The 16,314-nt window shown below is 37.1% G+C and overlaps 1 protein-coding gene across 1 annotated transcript; it reads left to right on the plus strand.

Annotated features, from left to right (window-relative positions):
- The first annotated feature begins 452 nt into the window (after positions 1–452).
- Positions 453–15,362, plus strand: sona (SON DNA and RNA binding protein a). Its single transcript, XM_048193494.1, is given in 9 exon segments — positions 453–590; positions 7,732–7,863; positions 8,177–8,369; positions 8,492–8,550; positions 8,675–8,863; positions 8,866–11,151; positions 11,272–11,708; positions 13,310–13,393; positions 13,506–15,362. Coding segments are annotated over 8 exon segments (3,279 nt in total). The 5' UTR covers positions 453–590; positions 7,732–7,835; the 3' UTR covers positions 13,509–15,362.
- The last annotated feature ends 952 nt before the right edge of the window (positions 15,363–16,314 follow it).

The raw sequence follows: 16,314 nt of genomic DNA on the forward strand, positions 1-16,314 counted from the left end.
ACATGTATTTAAAAACATTTTGTTTTTAGATTGTAATGTTACAATGTTAGAATGTAGGCCTAATGTGATTTGACCACTTTTTTGCACATAATATAACATAGGCCTATACTCACGGTTAAATTCATGTTTGTTTTCATAGCCTTCAATATGAACATTGTTTGTAGGATAATATTGGGCAGGATGTGAAATAATTTTTTTTTAAATTAAATACAGATTTATTTATTTTTTTAGATCCCAACCCTATGGCATGCTTTAAATGCTGAATTTTCCCTGTTTTAGATAAGCAGTAATGATACATTATTATATCAGTAGTTTTTTTTTTTTTTTTTTTGTCTATCTATCTATCTATCTATCTAGCTGGTCAAATCTGTAGGAAAGCTCGTGTGAATGTGAATTCAGTAGGATGACACTAGATGCCGCTCTGTGCTTGTACATACAGAAACAGACGAGTGAAGAAGTCTTGGGGGTCCTGTTTCATGTGTTTCTGGGATACTGGAGGACTGACGGTGCTGTGAATGTCATGGCGACCAACAGCGAGCAACTTTCTCGTGGTTTCGTAACTGAAACCAATCAAGAATTCAACATCACAGGTGAGTATTAGTGAGTGAAATATTTCTCAAAAATAATGTCTGCTTACTTTAAGAATACGAGGGAAATTACTGAGCTGAAGACTGTTATAACAGACGTGCGTGGCTTGTTTGTTGTAAAGCCTGTTGCGAGTGGGATGCTAAGCTAATACAAGCTAACGAGTCTTTGTCCGCGTGTTCCGAGAAACGCTCAAACAACGGTATTTTTCGACGGGTTACTGCTTTCTACGCACACATAATGTAATAGTATCCAACCAAACAGATTAATTATACAGTACCTGTAAACGAGCAGCCAACGCAGTTTGCAGAACACGCTTCAGTTAGCCATTGTAGGATGCGCGTGCAGAGTTAGCCGCGCGGGAGGCGAGTATCCATTCTGTCTTCTGAATGAAACGCCGCGAAAAAATAACGTAAGTATTATATCCGTGTACATTAACAGTACGCATGTTTATGTTATATCGATATTAAAGCTTACATAAAACTGTGTCGTCTATTCATGAGGTGAATAATATCAAAACAATCAAGCGACATGTCTCGTGCACCGTGCTAGTCTGCTTGCTCAACTGCGTCTAGCACTCATTTAATGTAGTAAAATCAACTATTTGAAAAATTACGAATCTGAGTAGCTGTTTGTAAAAACAGCACTGACTTGGTAACTATATTCTGGCTATACCAAACTATATTATACTGGGAATTGTGTATTCTAAAGTGCTGCTGGTTGCTACTGTCTGTTGTATGTTTACAACCCGTTAACGACGCACTTTAAAAAACTAAAAAATAATGATAATTTTTTATTTTTCGTTGTATCCAAGATTGTCTTAATTCGAATATTTTGCTATTCCACTGTTATAAAACCTAGCTATATAGTTTTGATTTATGAATCGCTAACGTACTTACGTCTTTACTGTCGCTATTCCTGAATATTAAGAATATTGTATGTCCTGCATCGTTTCAGTCTTCTAGGTATTACAACCTATTTATATATCTAGGTCTAAGATATTTAAGCGTTCATAAAAATGTCTGTTCATGAGGTGAATAATATCAAAACAATCAAGCGAGGTGTCTCGCGCCCCCTCTTCACTAAGATAGTCGGCATGCTGCGTCTAGCACTCATTTAATGTGGTAAATTGCAATATTTGTATATTTGCGAATCTAAAATGAAGGATATGACACTTTACACATTTACAGGAAATCCATTTAATTTACTGTGATTTATTTTCTTTTTCTTTTTTTTTTTTCTTTTTTACAGTATATTGGGCTCAAACTATGGTTGAAATTTTGTTAGTAATTGGAGAGAATGAGGAGGAGGTCTTGTGATTTTATAGAAACATAATTATAATATTTATGTTAGTTTGGGTTTGAAAGACAGCGAGTGATAAGTTAACCTTCAGTAGAGGGATGCATTTATTTTTGCTCTTTCATCTTAGTTACTGTTATCGTAGTTACTATAGTCACATTCAGCATGCTGTTTTAGTACCCTCCTGCAACATCATAAATTATATAAAAAATCAGTCCTGATTCACTGGTTGAAAAGTCATCTTTTTGTTTGTTTGTTTGTTTTGTTTTAATTGTGTGAGATTCAAAAGTGATTTGCCAGGCTGATGTTATTATGCAACAGCCCTGCTTATTGAGTGCAAAGAAGCTCTATGTGTTCAGCCAAGTGGGTCAGATATTATGTAAGAAGCCCATGAAACATACTTTCAGTCTTTATATAAATCTAATATGTTTTTGTTTTAATTTTTATATTTGATTAATTTTTAGGTTTTTGGCCCAGCCATTCAAATTTGTATTTGTACTTACAATATTTTCTCTGGGTGCATTACAAAAAAAAAAAAAAAAAAAAAAAAAAAAAATCTGTATATTTATGAAGCTATAACTTAAACACTTGCTGGTAAACAATGGTATGTGGTGATTTGACCCTCTTAAATTGATGCCTTTGTCTGGCTATCACCAGACCAAGCTCAATTTAAAATTGAACATTGGTCTGGAGAGTCTGTATGTATTTTCTACTGCACGCAATTGTATAGTCGTTCAACCAATCGGATCAACGATCCGGGTGACGTACTTTGCAGAGTGACGCGAAAACTCCAGACAGGTTTAAGCTGCGTTCCATTCTACAGGGTCCCTACGCAGTGTTCACTGCTTCCTACTCCCTGAGCACGTTATATCCGGTGAAGTGGACTTCGCTGACAATAATCACTAATTTGGAACACACCACAAACGTCATCAAAGAAAGTCAACGACGGTGTCGCGCAGATTATGATATAACAAATAAATAGATATTATAATTTACTTTCAAATTTAAAATGGTCTCTTAAAGGTCCCGTTTTTCGTGGTTTATTGAAGCTTTGATTGTGTTTATAGTGTGCAGTATAACATGTGTTCATGTTTCGCGTGTAAAAAACACAGTATTTTTCACATAATTTACTTATCTGTATACCGCTGTTTCCACTGTCATAAAAACGGTCTGATGACTTCCTTGTTCTATGAAGTCCCTCCTTCAGAAATACGTAACGAGTTCTGATTGTGCCAGCGGTTCCTGTGTTGTGATTCGACAGCAGCTTAGCGAACCTTGCCCGGAAAGGTCACGCCTCTTACCATAACGTGGAGATGCACGCGCTCAGTGTTATTGTAAACATGTCTTTAATTTTACCCTATCAATTTGAGCCGGAATCAGACCCGGTTATTGGACTGCGGGATGAAAATAACAGCGTTTCGACGACATGGCGACAAACACACTCTACAAACGCAACTCTTGTGTATTCCTGTGGGCGGAGGTTAGTCAAAAAACTGTTTTAGTGACGTCATTAAAGAAGGAAGTAGAGGGATGTAGTCCAACAATAGCAATAGCATTTTATTTATACTCTAACAACAACATTACACACTAACTAAAGTTTGAAACATGGGATCACGAAGAATGGGACCTTTAACAGATTTGAAGCTGTAGCCTCGCATGCCATATGAAAATAAATTCTCATTTTGGTTAACTGTATAAATGTATTCTTAATTCACCGTCTGGGTCTCATCTTGTGCGCTTTCTTTTCCATGCGCAGCCACATAGTAAACACTTCTGAGGTAAATAAAGTAAAATAAAAAATGACAGAGCCTCAGCTGCTTTTCAACACTTTTACTTTGTCATGCCTATTCATACAATAAAATATGCAAATACACTCATAAACATAACCATTCATACTTTCGTTCATATAATAATAACAAAACTTATGAATACTCAAAATTCAAATGTAAATTCCTCCATCGGAGAGCCGTTAAAAAACTCTGCTCCATCGTAGTTCTGACTGGTGACGCGGTGCGCAACGACAGTTGGGTGATTTTACCTCTCTACTTCCTGTGAAGTGATATATCGATGTTCCTTTATTCCCTATGCCGTTCGCAGTGCCCTTCGAACTGAACATGTTTTCTCCCTTCAGAATGAATCTCACTTAAGATGGCGAAATACCCTGTGAAGTCCACTTCGCAGTCCACTTGCGGTTGAATGGAACGCACCTTTAGTTTGTATTGGTTTGTAGCATTGATCAGCAGTTTGCAGAAGCAGCAATGGCATCGAGCGATTTTTGCAGGTTGTGCAAAAAAAAAACATGAAACTGAGTAGTATTTACACCCACTCGAGCGATTTGTTTGCTAAACTAAAGAAGTCATTCAGCATCGTCGAGAGGTTAAAAGAAATTGGATTGATGGTCGTGCTTGCCGTCGCTTCTCTATCGTCATCGTAGGGCTGGACGATATGGCCAAAATTTTATATCATGATATAATTCTTAATTTTGGTCGATACGATATAATTCCGATATCGATATGAACTATATAATAGCTTCAGAAAAACTGCCAAGAACGGCCACAACGGATGTCTGTACCTACAGATGTCTGAAAAATGAATTTGCCAAATCTATGAAATCTCTTCCTATAAAACTATATAATATTTTAGAAATAAAAAAGGTACAAATAAATTTATGTTCAGCTTTTATTTGTATTTAGCCTTCTACAAACATAAAAATAAATATAAGACTCACTCACTTTAGTAATATTAATATCTTTAACATTAAACTATAACAAAACACTTTTTTTGAGATGTAAACAGATATGTATAGGCTGCACATCACTGAAAACACTAAAGGTACTCAATGTTATTCATAAGTGAAAAATAGTTATTTTTGCATTTTTCATAGCGATTTCTGTCTTCCTGTTTGAAAAGCTGAGTCGGAGCAACGTCACAAAATCTGACGTAATCGTGTACTTTCGGCCCAAGTATGGGCATGGTCGAACATGCTGACGTAGACCGTTTTGAGCAAATCTCGACATATATATTCATGACATAAACTCATTTAATCCAGTCACTGCGCTGTAGTATGCATTAGGGTTGCACGGTGTACCGGTACTACGGTAGTATCGCGATACTAAAGCTTCAAAATACTGGCGATGCCATTGTATTTTTTAAACGGTAGTATCGTCAGTACCGTAAGGAATGTTGTATGTGCGGCAGGTACACTTCAATTGAACATGCGTGCCTGCAAAAACATTACAAGAGACTGCCGTTGACTGTCTGCTGTGCCCTGTGTAGTAAATGCTCTGTAGAATTAGCGCCTTATTGTTTTCTGATGCTTCAGTTAATTTTGCAATGAGATAAAGTTGCACTTGCACGTTGTTATTCACAGTGCATTTTATCTGGAGAAAGGGTCTGAAATTCACTTAATTAACATCATAAAATCTTTATATAAGAATGAATTCTCACAGTTTTTGCTCCGTTGCTCATTTGGCCACTTCTGGAAAAGATTAAATAGTTTGTTTCTAGAAACATCTTTGCGAACACGATTCAGACAAATGCAATTCCATTCATCAGTAAGTTATAGCGGGTTTGCACTCGGTTCTTATCAATCATATCAATCGTGATTTTATAATTATAAATGTATTATATGTTTTAATATACATACTGCTCTCCAGTCAGGGTTAGATATTTCAAGATAGGCTGGCAAAAATGCTCCTGATAGTTCGTGACATGAGCAAGAGCGCTGTTTTTGTTTCGTTTCTAAATGAATCTGTTTATGAACAAATTGTGTGAGTCACTGACTCACTAATCCATTCATTAAGACAGTCATTTGCTTCGTTCCTGAATGAATCAGCCGTTTTGAACGAATCGGTTGAATGATTCATTGACTTAATCATTAAAACTTGCTGCCACCTGCTGGCGACTTTAGTCTCCCATCTAAACGTAGGTCTATTCTATCATTTTTTACCATCTAAAAGTAGGTCTATTCTATCATTTTTTTCCACCAACATTTTTATTTCTATATTCAAATTTTTATATTTGAAACATTAATATCATGACATTATTTATGCAATTGTAATTGAAGTTTAAATGCATAAATGCTACATCGTAATGTCAGTTCATACAGCTTCTGTGCAGTGCTAAGATGAATTTTGTTTACATTGATTCATTTGAATGGTAATAAAAGCCTGTTATTCATTCTCATTAATGAAGTATTCAGAGAAAAATCTGGTCTGTTTTCATGTTTTTATGAAAGTTTGGTTCATTTTGTATACTGCATGGTATCGCGATACTACTTGGTATCGTGATACTTCAGCTGGTATAGTATCGTAAGACATTTTTATGGTATCGTGACAACCCTAGTATGCATAAGATTATAATTGCAGTATTATGCATGAGGAAGCATCACTTCTCTCGGAAGTGGATTGTTTAGCTGTAATCTACCAGCACAAATGGAAAATATGTTCGCATGAGATCGCATTACAGCGGCGAATTCAAATAACACAAAAGTGCTGTTCATCACCTCTGCCTGCTCTAGCTGCGTTCAAATACGCAAGCTATAGGCTGTTTTCCTCAGCACAGCACGTGTGTTGTTTGTATTTTGCTCGCGATGCGGTCAGATCTGGAGTTTGAATACGAACACATGAAAAATACGATTGTTTTTATGATATACAGGCGGAGCGTGCATATGCTCGGTTTCAGCGCGGAGCTCCGCGATGAGTTTAATAACACTAGCCACGTGACACAGCTCATACAGGATAAAGTATCCGTGTTTAAAGTTTTTATTTCACACATTTATCTCCTGCACCAAACATTAACCAGCACGGTGTAGTTATGCACACATATTTTCATCAAGTTGTGGAAGCTTGTTCCGTCGCATTTGCATCAGCTGTACTCATTTTGTAAAACTTGCCGCGTTCGCGTTGTCGTTTGATCTTAGCGTACAACTGTTGAGCACTGGCAGGCTGGTGGCTGCATGTCTCTGTGGTGTACGTCATCACGCAAATAGCCAATCGCGTTCTGCTCTTTCTAACGGCTGCGCCTGAAGTCAGTGATGCTGTAATGTATATATCAAAATACCGGAAATGTGTTTAAAAATCATATCACCGTTATCGAAAAAAATTATATCGCGATATATATTGATATTGAATTATTGTCCAGCCCTACGTCATCGTGTTATACCCACCAATAGCAAGCAAGGTGGATAAGCCAGTCTGTGATTGGTTCCCGCAAAAGTGTAACAGATGCAGTAGAAAAGAATGTATGGGTTTCCAGACTGAGTTGCCGGGCGAAATCAAATCGCCGGCAGATCAGGCTGGGTTTACCCAGTCTATTGATGCCTACCAGGACTATCACAAATTATTATTGCAGTGGTGACTGACAATCCCATCACACTGCTTTGGTGACATAAGCAAAATTTACAACAATGCATCACAGAAAACAAATAGTTTGCATAAAACGTTTTTATGATCACAGCCATCCTATTTCTTGAGCCATGAGTTTGTTTGTGTTTAATGGCAATGCATGTGTATAGCTTAAATGTAGACTGAACAGTAAGCTATGAGTAAGGGTAAAGGGATAGTTCATCCAAAAATGAATATTCTCCAAAAAAAAAAAAAAAATCATTTACCCAATCAAGTTTTTCCAAACCTGTATGAATTTTTCTTCTGCTGAACACAAAAGATGACATTTTGAAGAATATGGGTAACCAAACCAGTTGATGGTTGATGGACCCCATTGACTGTGGAAGACACTGGAAGTTAACGGGGCCCATCAACTGTTTGGTTACTGACATTATTCAAAATATCTTAATGTTTGGGTGAACTATCCCTTTAAGTTAGTTATATATTTTTTTTTTCCTTTCAGAGTGAAAACTGAGGGTCAACGCATTTTGTCCTGATTTACAGAGAAAAGGCAACAGAAATTGTCACCAAAACTAAGATTGGGAATCAGTTAAACCACTTTTTGAAATGGAGTGTGCAGTGAACACCGGTCCTGGTAAGTTATTAGGTTTTTAGCCCTTTATACAGTCACAGTGTTAGCAGTTTGCTTTAAACATGTGGAAAGTTGATAATGGCAAAGTGATTGTTAGAATAAGATTGTGAGCTTTCCATGTCTTCATATATTCAAACATTTTCAGAAATACCATGTGTTATTTATCTGATAAAGAGAGATGGTAAGAGATGGTAAAGTCTGGATTGTCTTATAACTTTTGAATGTAACTTTCGTAAAACTGTTAGAATACACTTCTTTCATAAGGTAGTTATTTTCAAATAAATATGTTTGTAAACACTGTGTCTTGCCTCCACAGATGATGAGCCCTCTGAGACTGCTGTTCCCTATGAAGTCATTAATGTTAAGGACGGGAGTGAGACCCCCAAAAAGAAAAACAAGAAACATAAGAAACACAAAAGTAAGAAGAAACGTAAGAAGCGCAAGGGTGAAAAAGACAGTAGCTCTGAATCTGGAGTTGAGTCAGATGGCGATTCCCGAACAAGAACAAGGTTAGATTTTGTTTGTTTGCTTGGCAATGTTGTGTTTGTTTGTTTTTTTTGTTTGTTTGTTTTTTCTTCCCCCTTTTATGCTTTGTTTCTTTTATATTAAATGTAATTTTCTTTTTTTACAGTGTGAAAAAAGATGGATCATCTAATCCTGAGACTGATGCCACAAAAAACTGTACTGAAGGTATATGCGTATTTTCTCGTCAGGCAAATTATTACATATGTATGCACAATTTTGAACCAATTTATTGTGAATTCAATGAGTTTTAATCTGAAAAGTAGACCTACAATTATATGTGTCCTTTCAGACCTCAGTGATGTGGAAGCTGATTCCAAGGTTAAAAAGCAAAAACATCGCGTTGGTAAAAAGAAGAAAAAAAGAAGGCGGAAAGAGGAGGAAAAGCAAGAGAAAAAGTCCTCCTCTCGCTCAAGATCGGGGAGTAGCTCAGCGTCAGGGTCAGAATCGGAATTGGACTCCAAACAATCACAAAAATTGCTGGTGAGTCTTTAAAGTTGGACAGGAAGTCACCGATCACTGCAGCTAAAGTTCCAAAAGACAAATTTAAAGATGGCACACCCCAACTGGAAGATAAAAAGAGAGATATGACTTCTGATCACAGTGAAGAAGAAAGTTTCAAACTAGGAGGGAGAAAAAAGATGTCTCCTGAGCCTGCACATGCACAAATTGCAGAGAGGGACATAAAAGTGGAAGCTGTTGGTGAACATGAAAGTTTTGTTAAAGCTCAAGAACTTCCTGATATTATCCCTAAGCTGGAGAATGTGCACAAAGAGCAAGCTGTGCAGAAGGACATCTTAAAGGAAGCAAATGGGAATCAGAAAGAAAAGAAAAAACTGTCCCTCTCCAGGTCAAGGTCACGATCACTTTCAGACACTAAAGGGAAAAAATCCAAACATAGTCGCTCCAGAACCCCAAAGCAGTCAACCGGTAAATCAGGACGTCATAATGACAGATCATCTTCAAGGGACAGGTCTGTGTCTGCCTCTGGTGGGAAGGAGCGAACAAAACGAAGAAGCTCAAGGTCTCCATCAGGACGGTCACCATCTAAAGTAACAAAGAAAGCTGGACGCAGGTCAAGGTCACTCTCTGGAAGAAGAGGGTATCGCTCTGACTCAAGGTCTCGCACAAAGACCAGAAGATCCAGGACCAGGTCCCCACGGCGTAGTCATCGCTCAAGATCTAGGTCAACTGGAAGACCAATACGTTCACGTTCAAGATCAAAACAATCTGTTTCTCGGAGGAAGAATCGGCGCTCGAGATCGCGGTCCAGATCTGTACGGCGAGGAAGACACTCAAGGTCTCGCTCTCGAAAGAGGACACCTGTTTCTCGGACGAAGCGGTCCAGGTCTAGATCTGTCAGAAAAACAAGGAGGGCACGCTCAAGATCCGTTGTGGTACTTAGACGGTCTAGATCACGCTTGAGAAGAAACAGAAGATCCAGATCAAGATCTGGTCGTAGAAGATCAGGTTCAAGAAGCCCAAGGCGTAGAACTAAGTCTCGGTCCCCTCAACGCTCCAGGCCCTCTGAGTCACGTTCTCCTGCAGTCCGTCAAAGGAGGTCAAAATCTAGGAGCCCTCGTAGCACAAAGTCAGAATCAGTATCTCCTCAGCGATGTAAAAGATCAAAGTCACGGTCATCCTCACATAATTCAAAGTCTGAATACCCTAAATTGAGAATGATTAAAAAGCAAAAAGGTAAACGGTCAAGGTCAGTTTCTCAGAGAAAGACATCAAGATCTAGATCTAGATCCATCTCCAGGGAGCGACAATCATCAGATAGAAGTATGTCCCCTACTAAGAGAGCACACTCGAAATCTCCCACTAAAGAAGATGAGTCCTTAAAGGATGAGAGTTTAAAAGAAACCTCAGAGACTAGACTGCAGGTTTTGGATGCTGTGGAGGAAAATTTGGAAGTAAAAGGGACAGCGGGGTCAAGTGGCTGGATACCAGTGACTACTGAATGTACATCTGTGCAAAAGCCATCAAATGAAGACGTAACATCATCAGAATGTGACACACAATGTAAAAAAATCGAGGAGCCCGAAAATCCCTCTGAATGTGAAGGAAGACCAAACCGATCCAGATCATTGTCCTCAGAGCCAGTTCCTCAACACGGTACTGCAGGGTCAGATGAAGATGATCGATCAGGGAGCTCACGATCACCTTCACCAAATACAGTAAAAGAATCAAAGTTCTCCAACAGAACGTCTCCTGTTCGAAGAAAGCGCTCCAGATCAGCTTCTTCCACCAAGAAGAGGCGGTCCAAGTCAAAGTCTGTCAGCAGCAAGAGGAGGTCAAGGTCTCCTGCCAGAAAACGCAAGTCCAGGTCTCCCTCACATAGTCGTAAAAAAAGGACAAAGTCTCGGTCCCCTGTTCGGAAAAGGAGATCACGATCGAGATCAGCCAATCGAAGGGCAAAATCTAGGTCTAAATCTCACACAAGGACAAAGCGCTCGAAGTCAAAATCCCCCAAGCGGAAACGGTCAAAGTCTAGATCACCAGCTCGAAAAAGGAGATCCAAGTCACGCTCCCCTGCTAGAAAGAGAAGATCTCGTTCACGGTCAAGGGCCCGTCAGTCACGATCCAGAAGGTCACGATCTGTCTCACGCCGAAGGAGACCAGCATTTCGAGGGCGATCTTTTGATAGACGAGATCGATGGAAACGTGAACCAAGCCATTCCCCAATTTTGATTCTCCGTAAGAGGAGGTCCACCTCAAGATCTCGACGCAGTTCTAGCAAGACGCCACCGCGTCTCACTGACCTTGGTAAATATGCTTTTTGCTTGGCTCCCCTTCTTGTTAGCATGAATAAAATAAATTAACTTCAAAATAATAGCAAGAAATGTCTGTCTACATCACAACAATTTTAATTACCTCTCCCTTCAGATAAAGATCAACTGTTGGAGATTGCGAAGGCAAATGCTGCTGCAATGTGTGCTAAAGCTGGAATGCCCATACCTGAAAGTCTCAAGCCGAAGGCAATTCTGCAGCTACCCCTGCCAACCCCAGCTCCAGCACCCTTGTCTTTGCCTCTGCCACTGCCCGTGCCCAATTTACCTATGAATCTGCCAATGGGTATACCAGGTATGCCTGCAATGCCAAACATGACGATGAACGCTGCCGTGGCAAGTATGACTGCGGCAACCATGACCGCTGCTCTCTCAAACATGGGTGCCCTGGCCGCTATGCCCCCGATGCCTCCCCTTCCTACAATTACAAACAAGCCCCCTCCAGCACCCACACCTAATCTTGCAAGTATTGAGGAGGTGAAGAGAAAAGTTGCTCAACAAGCTAACAGCATTAGCATCAAGGAGTTCACAGAGGTGAGATTTTGTTTTTGGTGCCAAGTAAATCATAGATTATGTATACATGTATATTGGGGTCAGTAAGATATAAAATATGCATCTCCTACATACCAGTCAATGGATTTAAAAGATTTTGGGATGAGAAAAAAAAAAAAAAAAAAAATATATATATATATATATATATATATATATATATATATATATATATATATATATATATATATATATATATATATATATATATATATATATATATATATATATATATATAATTTTTTTTTTTTCTTATTAATTAAATATTCTTTCAACATATAGTCTTTTAATAATAACAAATTATTAGAACTTTATTCGAATGTTGTCACGGGCATGAGGTAGCCTATCTATACATTTGTAAATGAAAACATCACATTTACAAATATGAAATAAAAGAGAAACGATCTGAATTTAAAAGACTGGGATGGAATAGATAAAAAATGTTTTCTTGTAGGCCTGTATTACTATTTTATGTTCTTGCATATTCTTTTAACATTTATTGATAAACTTCATTCAAATGCTGTATATAAGCAACATTGCACTCAATATAATATAGGCTAATAGTATAATTTTTTAATTTAGCTTTTTTTTTTTTTTTTGACAATTCAAAATAAATATTAATCCCAGGTTGCTATGGTCATGCTGGTTTGTTTACGAAATAAACTCATGGTCACAAGAAATAGATGTCGTTCCCTCAACAAAGGATCTCCAGGCCACGACTTCACATTGTGTGGCTACGACATAAGGATGGTGTTACCTCGACAAAATGATCTCGTGGCCACAACATATCACGTTTCCCCGGAATTAATCTCTTGTTGGCATAACAAATCTAATTGAACCGAACATGTCCCCTATTGTTTGATTAAAAATATTGATTGATAATAAAAATGGATAGACTTTACATTGTTAGAAAACGCTTCTATCTCGCATAAATGCTGTTCTTTTTAACTTTCAATTCAGCAAAGAATTCTGAAATTTGATCACAAAAATATTAAGCTGTTTACTGTTTACAACAGGGGTGTCCAAACTTGGTCCAGGGGGGCCACTGTCCTGCATAGTTTAGCTCCAGCTTGCCTCAATACACCTAACTGGAAGTTTCTAGTATGCTTAGTAAGACCTTGATTAGCTGGTTCAGGTGTCGTGTGTTTAATTGGGGTTGGAGCTGAACTCTGCAGGACAGTGGCCCTCCAGGAGCAGGATTGGACACCTCTGGTTTACAATATAAATAATAGAAAATGTTTCATGAGCATCAAATCAGCATAACTAGAATGATTTCTATAGGATCACGAAGACTGGAGTAATGGCTGCTGAAAATTCAGCTTTGCAATCACAGGAATAAATTACATTTTAAAATATTAAAACAGTAAACAATTATTTCAAATTTTAATAATATTTCACAATATTACTGTTTTTACTATATTTTTTAATACAGCCATGGTGAACACAAGTCTTCTTTTAAAAACATAAAGAAAAAAAATCATTCTGACTCCAAACTTTTGAATGTTATTATATATAACAACTCCTTTTATTATCAGTACTGATTTTTTTGTTGTTGTTGTTGTTGCAAATCACCTTTTTTCTTTTAGAAATGTAAACAGATTGCAGAGAGTAAGGAGGAGATGAGTATTGCACGACCACATGTTTCAGATGATGAAGATGATGAGACACGGGTGAATGTTCTGACATTTTAATTGAATTCTGTAATTTTTGATTCAAACCATTTCTTGGTCTCAGTTGCTTGTATTTACCTCTTGTTTATGTTTTATTTTAACTATTTTACAGTAACCCACTGTCCTTCTACTGCATCTCGTATACAATCCCAGTGATAGACACCTGTGGCTCGCATTTGGGATAAAGGATGAACTCTGCCAGAGGCCTGTTTTTGTCATGTATATGAAGCTTTCATTTACTCACAGGAGTTGGACGTTTGAGCATTTGGACACTTGAAGCTACATTGATTTCAGTGGTTTATTTCAACAGTTATCTTTAAATTGTCAGTTGTTGGAACAACTGCAAGCTACAGGAACCTTTTTTACCATAGACTACCAGATTAGGCCATTCAATATGTCTACCTGCCCAGACTGACGGTGAAACGTTTCGCTTTCAGGCTTGTTTTTACCTTCACTACATATGGTGCCTCTTGATACCATTAAGAAGGACCTCTGGTAGATTTAACTCAGATTTATAGGTGTAAGGGGGGAAGGCGGGTGCCGATTTTGGGGTGCAGCTTAGATCACATGTCGGGTCTGTTGGTCCATACTTAACATAGAGACGTGATTGTTTTAGGAGTATTTTGTTTTTCTTGTCTTTTAAAATTCATTAAGTGTTAATCACTTGTTTAAATACATAGATGAAGATAATTCTGTTTTTTGTTCCTTAACACTTTTGTGAACTTTTAAAGCAAATTAAATGTTAGGGTTCAGAGTTGTGGCTGTACTTGAGTGCTATATTAATGGATGATATTTGCATTGTAAGGGTTCTGACCACAAACTTTCTTTTAGTTACATCGGTTAAACCTTGCTGTGCTGCTTTCTATGGACTGACGTTGTGGTCTGGCTTTATCTAAAAAGAATTTTCACAAAGAATGACACTCATTGATGAGATTGTTTTTGTTTGTTTTTTTTTTTCCCTTCATTTTTAGTCTATCATACAGTGCATCCTTGTAAACAACAGTTCATGATGCGGTTGTGTGGTAAACAATGCTGTTTTTATCTTTGTGAATGAAATATTTGACCCAGCTGCAGGGTGGGATGCTGTATTTTCAGTAGTAAGAACGTCACCCATCACCATTCTAGATGGGGGTGATTAAAATGCGTATGATTTACATAAGATTATTGTTTAGATGTACTGTAAAATGTACTGTATACTGTGTAGGTGTTTTGTCAGTTTTGTTTTTACCTCTCCCCTCCACTGTTTTTTTTTACTATGGTGGAGATCACTTTCCCCATTTATCTAAGAAGAAATGTGATGATGGCACAGATCTTACTAATACACTTAGAAAATGTTTAACTCTTAAGGTAGACACATAAAGGTTAACAGTATTTTCAACATGAAGGGATGATCCACACCATGTTAGATTTGGCACTGTACTGTTGTCCACAGATAAGAAGTGATACAAACTTTTGTCCAGAGCTTCTTTCACCTTGGATAGATGATATAGTGATTATGGATTAAGTTTAAAATGTATTAATATTAACAACAGATTTCAAACTGGAAATATGAAGCATTGTGAATGGTTTCATTTTGCCATTGTTCACTCAAAGGGATAATTCACCCAAAAAAAAACAAATTGTCATTTACTCACCTTCATTTACAAACCTCTATGACTTTCTACTGCAAAACAAGATTTTGAATGACATGAGGGTGAGTAAATGAGGACAGAATTTTCATTTTTGAACTATCCCATTTTTTGAACTATTTAATTGGATAACTTATGAAATGAGTATGGCCATGTTGAGGTCTTCTTGAGGTTAGTCTGGAAAAGTTATGCATCTAAGGTACAAGCCCACATTCCTTGCAACATCCTCAGTTAGGACAAAGCATTTTTTTTTTTATCATCACATTGTGAAACATAATGGCACACTTTGTATATAATGCAACATCAAATATTAAAGGAAACAATCTAATTGACTTTGAAAAGGTGTTTATTATTATTTTCTCATTTCATTTGTATTGATCAAAATAGGATTCTCCTTTCAGTAGCTGTGCAAGGAGACAGCAGCAATATGAATGTGACCTTTAATAACAAAGTAAGCCTTGTCTTTATGGCAGAAATGGTAAGAATACTGTTCAGTTTTTCTCTAGATTTTTTTTACAGTGACTTGGCACACGATAGACTTTACAATGTAAAAATATTACTAAACTAATCAGTATTAAAGTAATAATTTAGATTAATGTTGAAGGCAAGTTAAGGCCTAATCCCTTATTTTAGGAAAATAGTCACTTAAATCTTTTATAAAATAATTTACATGGATATATATTGCAATTTTTTTTTTTTTTTTTTTTTTTTTTTTTTGAAGTATTTGGTTTAACCTGGGTTTGTTTTGACATCCGCAGTGTCAAAAATGTGTTTCTTTACAAATAAAAACAGTACAATTTAAGAGGTGCAATTTAAATGCACGTGTAAAGTTTGTAAACTTAACATGGTTCAAACTTTTTGTCTCATTTTGTGTCAAAAAGTATTTGGACACGTCGGCCACACCTACAAAATGTGTGAATGAATTAGAAAATTTAAAACGTACATATAGCATAGGTTGCACCAATAGCACTATTTATATGGGACATTTCAGCAAGAATATATAAAATATAGAGGCACATTGCCTATGCTTTCATATATTTTGGCCAGAAAATGTTTGAATTTATTATCAGAAAATGATATCAACATGACACATCATTTCACAGTATGTTCCCTTTATAATGTCAAAGAGAGTAGCTTATGTACCAGTGATCTACGGCTTTGCTAGTTCAAGGACAGCATATCTTCGTACATGACCGTAATAATCTCTTTTCATGCACAGTAAATGTAGAGTCTATAGACTTTGATGGCAAATGTTTGCATGTCACATATTTTAATATAATATTTTTTTCACTT

The sequence above is a fragment of the Megalobrama amblycephala genome, linkage group LG6 (assembly GCF_018812025.1).
Source record: "Megalobrama amblycephala isolate DHTTF-2021 linkage group LG6, ASM1881202v1, whole genome shotgun sequence".
NCBI classification, from domain to species: Eukaryota; Metazoa; Chordata; class Actinopteri; order Cypriniformes; family Xenocyprididae; genus Megalobrama; species Megalobrama amblycephala.